Genomic DNA, 12,871 nt, shown 5'->3' with positions numbered 1-12,871 from the left:
AATCAGTGTACATCTACTTTACCTTGGCAGTTACCTTTGGTGAACTTGATTTCTGAACTGCTGTACTTGGGATGCTGGGAATCACTGAGAATTTTAAAGCAGTGTTATTATTTTCCCAGAAAACACTGGATTTCATGCATTATTTATTATCTTCGTAAGAAATTTAAGGCATCAGAATTTTTACCACACCACATTATTGTTAAAATGGCCGTTTGAATGGATGGTCTCTGAGGCACAATAAGTACATTTTTTGCATCTGGTGAGAAATGTGTATCATTAGTAATCATGAAAGAGTTTTGAGGGTGAGATGTAATGTATTGATTATGGGTCTGACGTCGAAGCTGCAGGAGTGAGGAGTTGCAGTGACTTCTACGCCAGTGATTCGCCGGCAGCCAGACGGTGCGAGTAGCTCTTCAGTCGCAAACGGAATTGCATAACACTGGGCAGGGGATTGCACAGAATAGGGTGCGTTTGTTTCAGATGGGTTTTCCTTTTCAGAGCAGACTGGGTCTGGACAGGGAGAGAATCAACAGAACACAAAAGAAAAGAAGGAGAAGAGAATGAGGAGCCCAGACTGCAGCATGTGTGTCAGGGATGAAAGGAGTCGAACGAGTGCAGCTGCCAAGGTGAAGTTTTGTCTGGGGGCCCAGAATTCCTGGATAGGGCTTTGACTACAGGTGTATTAACTTGCACTGGAACTGCTGTCCAAGTTATCGGTGGAAAAACAAAACAGAAAACAATGGTGTATATATATAACGTGGAGAACGAGGATCAGATATAACTAGCTCTTGATAGTAGCATGTGGCTCAGTGGGCCTTTGTGCTTCTCATTGGAAGGTGGTTGGTTCAAGCCTGACCTGAGTGTGTCTGTGGATCCTCGAGCAAGGTCCTTAACACCCAGTTCCCTGGGTGCTGCAATGGATGGCTGCCATTTATGGTTTTGCTTGCTGTCATGTAGAGCAATATGGCGGAGGTGGAAAGAGAATATCCCCCAGGGACACAATAAACTATTGATTATTATCAGTCACGAGATTCTTCTTCCCAAATTAGCAATAGGCCACACCTACCCCCGTTCATACCTCTATAGTGAAAGACTGCTCAGATCTGGTCTCTCCTTAGCTTGTAGACCACCATGAAGGGAAAAGGCTATACCACCACATCCTCAACGCAATTTACCCACGGAACAGGCCCCCCGCATTAGAAGAACACCATCTTGCACAATCATTTCCCACTGGGCTAGATCTGCAAATCCTTTTTTTTGTGTTGACATCTATGAGAAGGTTGTCCAGGGCTGAAAAATAAACTGGTAACCCCTTCAACCGACTTCAACCATTTTTCTTTTCTAGACTTGGATTTCAGGCAAGCAGTGATCTCTACCTTTTTATCTATGTGGGTCGAATCTGTCAGCAGCTCAGAAGGAATCCTTCACATAATTGCACTTTTCTCACAATAACCTGTTAGGCCTGCCTCCCTCAGTGAAAGCAGGATCACTCTCAAGTGTTTCAAATGCCAAAACTAATCATTGCTATACTCAGTGATGTCACCCAGATAGGTTATATCACAAATAACTTAAGAAGGTGAATGCGATGCATTAGTTATGGAAAGGTGATTGGTGAAACATGCGGACTGAATATAAAAGTATAAATTGAACATAATTCATAAGGATAAAGACAGGTTTCTCTTTTTAACAAAAACCGAATTATCCAGTAGCCCAAGGTCAAATCCAGTGTTAATAAAACAGTTATTCCAAACAATACAGTAATTTTTGATATGGGGAATTTTTTTTTATTGTCGGATAACCCACCTGGACCCAGCTTCTGTACAGTCTGACTGGTTGTCTCTCTGAACCAATCATTTTTCGTTCTGCCCTCAGAACAGTTTTGTGTAAGTAAAAAAAGGAGCAAGAGTGTCTTTCGCCAGTGAGAAGGTATGGAAAGACTTTATGAATATGGCTTGCATAGTCTACTTGCTCAATGGCACCACTCTTAGTGCAGTAAAAAAAGCTATCGCACTGTCAACTGTACAGTGTTTATGAGAGGTCTAGCATGACAGCATCTGTCTTCAGCTTAGGCAACCATGCATACAGCCTCTTGATGGTGACATTGGAAGGATAGGGTGCTTGTGTTTCCTCCTGCGTGCCTGTCATTGTTTCCCACTCATATACCTCAGCTGCACACATATTGAGAACCTTGCCAATGACAGAACTACCTGCAAAGGGAAAAAAAACAAAGTATTGCCACCACTTTTCAAGTACAGAATATCTCATTCCCCATTTTTGTTTTGACCCTAATATTACCCCATGGATACTTGTGAACTGATTCCCTTATCCTTATCATTATATTATAATATTACAGAGAACTGTATCATTTTAAAAAACACCCACGAATAGTTGGAATGTGGAGATAGCACACATCAGCTCTTAGACTGCAGCTGCTCATTTGAAATTAGAGACGCTGGCTGCTGAGCCCCGCTGCCTCTGGAGGGGGTTTTGTCACAGTAGCTCACCTATCCGAGGTGTCAGTTCCGTTTTGGCAACCTTAACCTCAGCATCATGCATACGAGAGCCGCAGAAACCGCGCTGGGAGAAGGCAGACCGGCCTCGCGCTCCACACTGTCACTTCACATGGATTTCCCTGCCTCCCCTTCAGCTGCTTCTCTGAGATCTATGAGCATCTAAATAAGTGTGGCACTGTGGAGGGAACCATAGTAAAGAATACATTCCTGCATGGTCGCAGTGATGATTTCCGCTTTAAGGAATGAGAGGGAGATGCTGTACTACGGTGCATCTTATGATGCCTCTGCAGGTAGCCTGTGTGCTGTACAGTGTTCATTTCACACTGAGTGCTCCAGCTGTCTAGCTGACTGGTATCCTCTGCACTACGGAGGCAGTACGAATTTGAGGTAATTAGCAGAGTTATGTTACAGTGAGATTTCTCTATGTTATTGACTCCTTGGTTTAAACAATCACTTTATTTTTTTCAAGCGTTGACAGGAGCTGATGGGTATACATTTATCACATTCCAGGCATTAATGTGACACTGTCAAAAAAAATTAATCGATTAAAGAAAGAACAAGATTACGATTCTCAGCCAGAAAACAGCATAACCTGAAGTTTTACTGTACTACTACTGAACAAAAATACACTTTCATAGGGAATTGGTTCTAAATTTTACTAGCTTAAGGCTCGGTCCTTTGTTATAAAATAGGCCAAACATGGTGTCTCTCTTGATTACCTCTCCTTATCTTAGTCTTATGTAATCTTGAGGGTATTGAGCTTTCATACATACTTCATAGCTGCTTATAAAACTTACAAAGGCAGCTTGAGCAAATGGTCCTCACAGGCCAGTTATACTGACTTCCTGCTTATGACTGATAGCATGAAAATTGGGAAAATGATTGTTGCAAAAAAAGTTTTTATGTAAATGAAGCTGTAGGCTTGCTGTAGGGTAAGTTTCATTAAGGCTCAATGTGGTCAGCTCGCGTTCTTCAATCTATGCTGTAAGGCTTTTTCAGTCATATATTTAAATGTAATTTTGTCTTGATTGTGGTAAAGCAAGCAATTTGCCAACTACGAGGAGTTTCTCTCTAGTTGGTTGAAGGATATGTGTATATACAGTGTACATATGCTGGTAATTAGTGAGGTAAGTCACTGCTATTGTCCCACCGTCAAGCTGACATGTCTGTGTCTAGCAGTCAGCTTGTGATCTTGATGGTATCGCTGCCAGCTAGGCAGGCAAAACCAGCAAGCTCCTGTTAACTGGCATCGCTTCAGGATAAACTGCTGCTAAAATCCGTGGCCAGAATTCAGCCGCCTCTTAAGTTTACAGCAGGAATTTTCTCAAGCTGTTTTTGATTATTTTCAGTTCATCACAAAAAAAAAAAAAAAGAAGTGATTATTTTTACACGTTGAATTGAGCAAAGTGTATTAGCCAGGCAATCACCAATTTTGATTGGTGCTTGAAGTCTGTATTTTCATGGATGTTGCTGGAGTGAAAATCGGTCTTTGGGGCAACATATGGAATTGTGAAAAAAAAAATGCAGTAAACAGTAATTGGTCATCATTAAGCTCTTGGTCTCACATACCAGCCCATTCATTAATTACTTGGATCTTTGGTCAAAATTAAAAAATGGATAACGTCTTCTCATTCAAACCTCTCAGTACTTTCAGTTCTGTAATAATAATTTATTCTCCCTCTCTCGCTCGCTCACTCAATCACTCACTCACGCAAGTCAGACACAATCAAGTTGCACAGCTCTTTCATGTCAGGCTAGAATGATTAAGATGTATAATTAGAGTATATTTGATTGGAAGGTTATGTCCCAGTATTTATCCCCTAAAAGAAGCCAGCGTTTGGGGTTTGGAGGGTGTTATGCCCGACCCCTTTTGAACCCTTTGATGAGTTGTGATGTAAACATCATGCTGGCTATTTATGAGTTTTTTTTTTTTGCTTTGGTGGAATCTTCTTATGCTTTTTTTGTATATTGGCAGTAGTGAAAAGAAAGTTTTCCTTTTGGAATTCGTACATATATTTCATTCGCATTTTTTATTTTTTGTTTTGGTGTCGGAATATCTGTACATCTCCATATTTGTTAGCGCTGTTTCAAAAATAAAAATAGCCAACGGAAGAAAACTATAAGACTCTAAGTTGACTAAGTAGCTTGATGAACTGTTTAGCGGGACATAATGTGCAATAGCTCTGGACCGAAAGTGTGGCTTTGTACAGAGGGAGGCGATGGCAAGAATGCATTTTTCATGACTGGATTATGTGAAATACAGAAGAAAAGCAGGATTATCATTGTAATGACAAGCATAGATATCACTGGCCTGTACACACTGTGTCCCTTTAGAAAACTATATGACAGGAACATCAAACATAATTTTAAAAACTGTCTTTTTTTGTTCAGGAAGATTGAACAACTGCTTTTATTGTGAAATATGCCAGGATTCTTTCAAAAGGAGAGTCCTGTAGCCTCAAACAAGAATCATTATAACATTAAGCTGCTCCATTCCCTTATTCCTTACAAGTTTTCCTGTGTTACTTTCGGGGGTCATTGTACAAATACAGTTTGCATTTTGGACCCTTCATAACCCCACAGTGAGAGTCTTTGTCCTCTGGTGCGCAGAAGACTAAACTCCATTCCGCAGAGAGGTGGTATTATGCTAAGCATAATTCTGTATGTCTTAAAGGACTCGAGGGATGGCACCAATCTCGGCAACATATTAAATTTGGCTCAGGTCAGAACCAGCACGTTATATCCTGCGATCAGTTTCTGGAGCAGTTTATGGAGTCCAGAACGACATAGTAATTTTCCCTGTTAGGGCCTCGAGCAGCCAGGGCTGGAATCTGTGTTTAAAATAAGCAGCAGCTGCAGTCTGGTGTCCCCAGTGCTCCAGTGAGACTCCAAGCAAGAGCGGCATTGCCAGAAACGAATTGATTCAATGCCCTCAATAGATAGAATCCATCGAAGAGATTGTGGGTGGAGGGGGAAGCACGTAATTCAAGCCAGAAAGCATTGGTTACTTCTTGTTGTTTTTAGGCATTAAAACAGGTAATAGTCCCGGCATTGAAATGCGAAGCCTTATTTTTCCTTTCAGCTGCGCGTTTGTGAAAGGTGACAGTGAAGCGGCACACTCACGCTTCCCCATTAATGTTTGTTTTGGTTTATGAGGCGAGTGTCTCTGGTGTCGAGCGTCAGGCCCCAGCGCTGGAGCGACTCGGCCAGCATGAGAGGCTTTTTCGAGAGCGGCAGTCGGGCCCCTTCACAGCTCACACCTTCGGGGACGCTGAGTGCTAAATGCCGCGTGGACAGAGCGTCAGGGCTGCCTCTGCGCGCAGCCGAGCCCTCCGCCACGGGCTGTCGATCTCCTCCTGTAGTGCTGGCAGCAAGCGGCTGCTGGGGGAGAGCCTGGGGATGCCTGTCATTGCCAGCCAGGCGTGCTGTCTGCATGTGGAGCGTTAGCCTGAGCTCGGCCTGCCTCTGCCTTATTTGTATTAGTTATAGCAGCCTGGGGTGAGTGCAGGGCTCATACTCCAATTTTTTCCAGCGTTCAACTGTTACTGCAGCAAGGAAACCCTCCTCCCCCCCACTGATGCACAGTTGCACCATGAGCTAACCTGATGTATTAATTTTACCTTTTTGAGTTGTATTCCACACCACAGTTTTCTAGGAAAGTAAAGTGACATAAATGTATGGAATTGCTTTGTGAATATTTTGAATGCAGTAATGAAGTATTCAGCATCCACACTATATTTAAGTGTGAAAAACCAATCTTGGACTTACTTTGGTCCAAGGAGTTCTGGAGCCTGGCCCGTAGCCCTTCCATAACAAGTGCTACACCTTTGTCCCTGGGCTGTCCAGGCTGTGTAGATATGTCGCACCAGCCCGCCTAAGAGTGGAGAGACAGGAAACTTGTAACGAAGATGCTGAGAAGGTCCAAGTGTCGAGGTGGTTGTCGTTTAATAGGAATATACAGATCTTTGTCAAACATGGTACAGTTGAAACAATCAAGACAATCCAAAGACACAATCCAAGGAGCAAATCTAGGTATTGTTGGTAGCAAGAAAGCAATCCTTGACGTAACAAAAACCTGGGAAAGACACAGGTAAAAATCAGTTATACATACACATGCACAGTTCAGTAACAAAGATCCCTCAAGACTCACAGTAAGGTGCAAACATTCAGTACTTCACTCAGAGGCAGTGATGTCACTGGCTTGAAACAAAACAGTAATCAGGTGAAATGAGCTGCAGCTTTTCAGAATTCTTGGGGTGACGATCACTGTAGGTGGGGTAATCAGGTGAGACTGGATGTGGTTGAGGTTGGATGTGACAACACTGTACACAGCTTGGGGTCCGCATATTGCTGTGGATGTGTACAAGACCCTGCTGCAAGCTTTCAGTGGTTCCCGCACATCTCTAAACGCCAAGGGAGGTGCCGCTGTGTACAGAGATATCAGCGGGATTTTGTACTTCAAGTGTGTCTGCCAGTGACAGCCATTTTGGATGGCATATTTTACCCGATGAGTTCAGCTGGAATGCTTAGCGAGAGCTTCCCCTAAAACCCCTAGAAGCAGCCGTGCCAGAGTTTCCCACAGTGTTTTTTGCGCTCCAACAAACAACTGCAGCCTTTCAGATAATCGAGGTTGCCTCAAGCTGCTCGGAGTGTAACAGAGAAGATGAGGCTCGCTTCAACGGCAGTAAAGGGAGGGGGGGGGAGGGAGAGAGGGGAAGGGGGCGCGAGAATCAGTCTCCGTTCTCCCTTGTGCGGTAGATTTCTGCTCTTTTCCAGGGGGGGGGGGTTGGGCTTCCAGACCCCTTGGAGAAAAGCTTGGGGCCAAACAACAGCCAGTGCCATAAAGCACCAGTGTATGGGGGTTTTAAGGTAAAACTGAACAAGAAGAGTGTTGCACTCATTGTGGCCACAGTGGGGCTGCTCACGTTTCTGCAAAGCAGTCAATGCGTTTTAAACCTGTTGAAATGCCACAGCAGTTCAGTAATTATTTGTATAGTGCTTTTGACAGCCTAGAATTTCGGAAAACACCACACGGAATTTGTTTTCGATTGGGAACAGGATTGGGTCAGAGAAGGGTTATGATCTGTGAAATCTTAGTTCTTTGTAAGTCAAAGTAAACCACTTAGAAAACTGAACATTGTTTAATAGGCAATATTTTATGTAGCTAATATATGCTAGTAAAATTGAAGGCAAAATAAATGACAGATTGCAAATCAAATATCAGAAGAATCCTAGAATAGGTACTGTTCATTACACGGCTTCCATTTGGACTTCCTCCACAAATATGCTTGGGCATTTGGGAGTGGGGGCACGTGTGGGCACCGGAATGGCAGCAGAGAGAAATGCCCACTGACCTTCACAGCTCCTGATGGTGGTCAGGATCATGGAACGTTACAGAAAGACACTGCTATAATGTTAACATCTGTATGTAGTATGTACTGTATAGCGTGAGCCTGATTTCAATGACATAGCATAAAAATACACATCACATGCCTTGCAGTTATAATAATTATCAGAGATAAAAGGTGGGTAATCAGGCCCACCCGTGGGTCTTGCTCATGCCCGGGAATGAGATGGTCTGCAAGCCTCCCATCTCCCCCTTACCCCCACACACATATTTCCCGACTACTTATATCTACCATTTGCATGTGGCAGACTAAACCATTATTCACATTGCAGGGAGGGAAAGTAAAAATGTTTTGAAGCACTACGTAAAGCAAAATTAGGCAGATATACCATATGAGGTTTTCACAAATATGTATTTTTGACAAATTATTCCGGGAAATTATATAAATGTTAGAGGGCGCTTTTGGGCCTCCCTTGACCCAGGGCATGAGGATCACTGATCCGGTTTCCACCCCCCACCCCGTTGGCGGCCGTGTTCATAGTTGTGGTAGCGATAAGCATTTGTAGGGGAAATGGACTATTGACCACTTTTGTTTTATTTTTGGTGCATCTGTGATGACAAATGGAAAATAAGTTGGAAGCCATATCTTTCTTTGTTTCTGTCATCGAAGATCATCATTATTTAACCCTGTGTGCGGGGAGAATGTGCAGAAACATCACTCTGTGCTTGTGATCGGGCGTCACCTTGTCATTGGGCCTTTGAGCAAAGCCCTTAACCCAGAAAACTGCTCCGAGGCAACAGATAAACAGCTGACCCCTATGCTCTGACCCCATTCTTCAGTCTGACCTGTATATTATCTGTGTCTCTCATAAGTCAGCAAGGTACGGTATGCAAAAACTGGATAACTTGTATGTGCAAATGGCAAATAAGGTATTGTCATCATTTTTGGCTAGAAGGGAGCGTTGTCCCAGTTATCGCTTTTTTGGCGAAAAGATTTATATAGTCCAAGATCACAAGGGTATTGAGCAGCATAGCCACGAACCCCACAAGTCTGAGTTTCAACAAAGCATGGAAACTGAGCTGCTCTTTTCTCCCTGTCGTTGCAGGTATGTCCATGCCTTGTACCTGGGCACCCAGAGTCGCTGGCACGGGGACAGTCGTCGGCGGCATTTTTACTGGCGTATGATGTTCGAGAGCGCCGACATCAACATGCTGCGTCTGCTGGAGACCTTCCTCAAGAGCGCCCCCCAGTTAGTGTTGCAGCTCAGCATCATGGTCCACAGCCAGCAAATGCACCCGCTGCAGGGTAAGGGGCCGTCCCAGACCCTATGACACTCATGGGCATCAATGGGAGGCTGGCAGCTGCGTGCCGGAGCCTTATGCGGATCGACGCCCACAGAGATCTTAGTCTGAGAGCGCAACTTCCCGCCACCCCACCAACAGCACCACCACCATACAGCAAATTAATGTCCTTGTAATTGCCATGTTAAAATTGCCTTAATGATCATAGAGCACAACAGCCAGGAGATAATGGTACGGAATGACAGCGTGAGCAAACACCCATTAATGTATAAAGCGAAAGAAAAAGAAGTGTTACCCAACCAACAGCGATGATCATTGTGCAGTGAGAAGTGTTCCGTCAAAAACCATTCCTCTTCATCCATGTTCTTCAGCCTCTTCTGAGCTTACTTCATCATCCCCTTTGGGCTAGAAGCACAGTCATACTCGTCTGATTCAAAGTGTTATCTCATTAATAATGCTGTTACGCTCTGTGAGAAAGGCACACATGATCCTTCTCCTTATCCTGTTAGGGGCCAGTTGGTGCTGAAAAATTTTGACAATTAACCTTTAATCAATACAGGCAATTCACTTGCTGTCAGTAGCACACTGGAGCTAAACGACCCTCAGATCTGACATGCAGAAACGGAGGAAACTCCCAAACCCTTTGTCATGTTTTGTTCTACATTATGATGAATCGGTTGCTATTGTCTCACACATGAGCATGCTGGCCCATGATAAATACAGCAGACGTCGACGTGCACATCTGCCAAGTGGTATTCCCCGTGTTGCTACACCAAAGGTGGTAGAAGGTGCTGAAAAGCTGTTCCATCCAGCGTTGTGCTACTAGATTCCAGCAGAGCAGTAGGTCCTATTAACTGGAGGCCGGCCTCTTCGCTGTCGCTTTCTGAAAGTTCTGGCTCCTTTCGACCCTATGCTGCTTTGCAGGGGGTACTGTTTTGTCCTGTGTTCATTTTTGTGGGCTCTGACACTGTAATCCTATGACTTCCATGGTAACTTAGGAACAGACTGTACCCTGCCATTGATTTGGCCTGCTATGTAGCGTTTCAGGGCTCTTAAGCAAACGCAATCATTTGGCACACATGACACGTTTATGTTTTTCATTTGCCATTATCCGTAGAGTTTTCAACTGGAAATAGCTGTACAAGGCAGGATGACACACATGCATTGACACACATACACAAACACAACGGCCTGTTCAGTGCATAATTGTTTAAATTCATTATTGCTTTTGCGTTTTCTGTTTGCATTGTGTTGTGATCCCTTGGATACATTAAGATAGATTTAACTGCTTGCTTTTCCTGTTTTCTACACTGATGCAAAAGATGTATGGTGGAAAAAGACGGATCTATCACATGGGACCATGGAAGAGTGTGAAATATCTGCTCTCCATCACTAAATCACATCTGTTGGTGCCTCTTTGTTGTCACAAATTTTTATTAAGATCTGTCCCTTCCATGTTGTTCCCCTACCTGGACAGCTGGTGTCGCTGGTAGACTCCTTTCTAGCGTTTGAGTCCTTCATGATTATGCCCCATACCTGAACATAGTCGGACATTTCAGCTCCAGAAAGTAAAAATCCAGACCAGGATTTTGTTTCAACCAATCAGTTGAGTTCTCTGTGACTGTGACTCTTCATATGCAACTGGTTGGTTGAAACAAAATCCTGGTCTGGATTTTTGCTTTCTGGACCTGAGATGTCCGCCTTTGTACCTGAACCTTGTTGGTCCTAGCCCCAGTGTTCGAGTTGTTAATTACCTGCACCCCTACCTTGTTGGTAGTCATTAGTGTTTGATTAATTGTCTACTGTATGTCTATACCAGTACTTGTCTAGCCTTGTCACCAGTCTATATACAGAAAGTGGCTGCCCTTGTCCTGTTCTTCAGTTGGTCATTGTGGAGGGTATGTGGTTGCTTATTACTAGCCAGTCTTTGTTTCCTGTATGTGCTGCTGTTAAATGTTCCTTGATTGGAGCCCAATTCTGAGTCCTTGTGTTCAGCTGATGCTTGTTCTGCCTTCTTGCCCTTTTGTGGTCCCTTTTGGTTCTGTGAGTTCTGCTAATGAAATCCCCTTTTGTCAGTGAGCCGTACTGTGGACCGTCTTTCCGCCATGCCTCGCCATAAGTTTCCGTTGGTACCCAGTTTTGTCACAGGACGTGGGTCCCCCTCCGCCAGCTCCTCAGCGGCAGGCTTGGAAAGGCCAGGTTCATGGAGAATCGAGCTGAGCAATGCCAGGACAGCATCCCAAAAGCCGTTTGCTGACACGCAATGGCCGCAGACAGAGCTGTCAACACAGGTCTTGGCAGAGGCTTTAATCAGCCATACAGGGTGTGTGAAGGCCGTCCAAGTATGAAAGTGCAGTGAAAGCCACCAACTGAAAGAGAGTAAATAGCGTTTTTTTTTTTTTTTTTCTGAATGCGAGCACGTTGCTGCATTGTGCTGTTAACTAGTGTCAGATCGCTCATGATGCACCCACAACACAAACCCATCGTGATCCTGTTTTTCATGTGATAGTCCCCCCCCCCCCCCCCCCCCATCACAGTGCAGGCAGCTGCGCAGCCGCCTGACAATGCAGCACGCCGAGCTCCTGCTTCGCCTGGATGCTTTATTTACCTCTGATCTTCCTGCCTTTATGCACGAGTCAGATATGCTCTCTGTAATGCTAGATTCAATTAAGATTGTCAGCCACTTCTTGTCCAAAAGGCTCCAGCACGCTGGGACAGTGAAAGCAGCCAAAGACTTTAAAGTGTTGACTAACGCGTTCAGTCAAGCTGCTAATTAAGATGTTTCTTAATCTGGATCTTCTCCAAATGGAGGGGCAGAGACAGGCAGAGGAAACACATCAAATATTAATGGCTCCTTTAGAGTCTTTAAATGCTCAGCACTGACCATTTTTTCCTTTTTATGAAAGTTTTTTTCTTTTTTCTCTCCTGATTTTAATCAAATAAGCAAATTGCAGCAGAATGTATCTGGAATAGACTGGGAAACAGGCTTTATCATTAATGAACGAAATCAGTATTGTCATGGCCATAGTATATAATAGCACATCACAAGTAACAAGTAAGAGGAATTCTGATGGGAGAACTGGAGCTTCAGCTCCCACAATGGGTATCCCACTGGGTCCTGTCAGATTTCCATTGATCCAGTATAGTGTCATTTTTTGTATACATGCAGAAAACAGCTACTGTACATAATCCATCCATTTTCCAAACCGCTTATCCTACTGGGTCGCGGGGGGTCCGGAGCCTATCCCGGAAGCAATGGGCACGAGGCAGGGAACAACCCAGGATGGGGGCAGCCCATCACAGGGCACACTCACACACCAGTCACTCACACATGCACACCTACGGGCAATTTAGCAACTCCAATTAGCCTCAGCATGTTTTTGGACTGTTGGGGGAAACCGGAGTACCCGGAAGAAACCCCATGACGACATGGGGAGAACATGCAAATTCCACACACATGTGACCCAGGCGGAGTCATAAAATGATGTGAATAATCCCTGTTCCAAATGTCATGTGATTCTACTTTGACTTTTACACCGAAGCAGGCGTCTCCAGGTGCATTGGGAGTTATGCTAAGATTCTGCCATCCACAACACAATAATTTCTATAATGAATTTCTGTTTTAACTTTCCAAATTTTATAGTATCGTAGTGGACAGTTTGTTTTTTGTGGTTGTAAATCCTTATAGAGCTGTAGGGGGTCTATGGGA

General features: G+C 44.1%; 1 protein-coding gene across 2 annotated transcripts in view; it reads left to right on the top strand.

The window, feature by feature from the left end:
* Positions 1-12,871, top strand: part of LOC125745268 (XK-related protein 7-like) — a 51,764-nt gene that overhangs the window by 32,677 nt on the left and 6,216 nt on the right. For both annotated transcript variants that reach the window (XR_007398615.1, XM_049017941.1), the window contains exon 2: positions 8,967-9,166. Coding sequence is in view for 1 of the 2 variants with exons in the window: in XM_049017941.1 (XP_048873898.1) it covers positions 8,967-9,166 (200 nt within the window). In the remaining variant the exon portion in view is untranslated. The remainder of the gene's footprint in view (positions 1-8,966; positions 9,167-12,871) is intronic.

This window comes from Brienomyrus brachyistius, chromosome 6 (assembly GCF_023856365.1).
Source record: "Brienomyrus brachyistius isolate T26 chromosome 6, BBRACH_0.4, whole genome shotgun sequence".
Taxonomy (NCBI): domain Eukaryota; kingdom Metazoa; phylum Chordata; class Actinopteri; order Osteoglossiformes; family Mormyridae; genus Brienomyrus; species Brienomyrus brachyistius.
The sequence above is the reverse complement of the archived record's forward strand: the minus strand, read 5'-3'. Positions and strand labels throughout refer to the sequence as shown.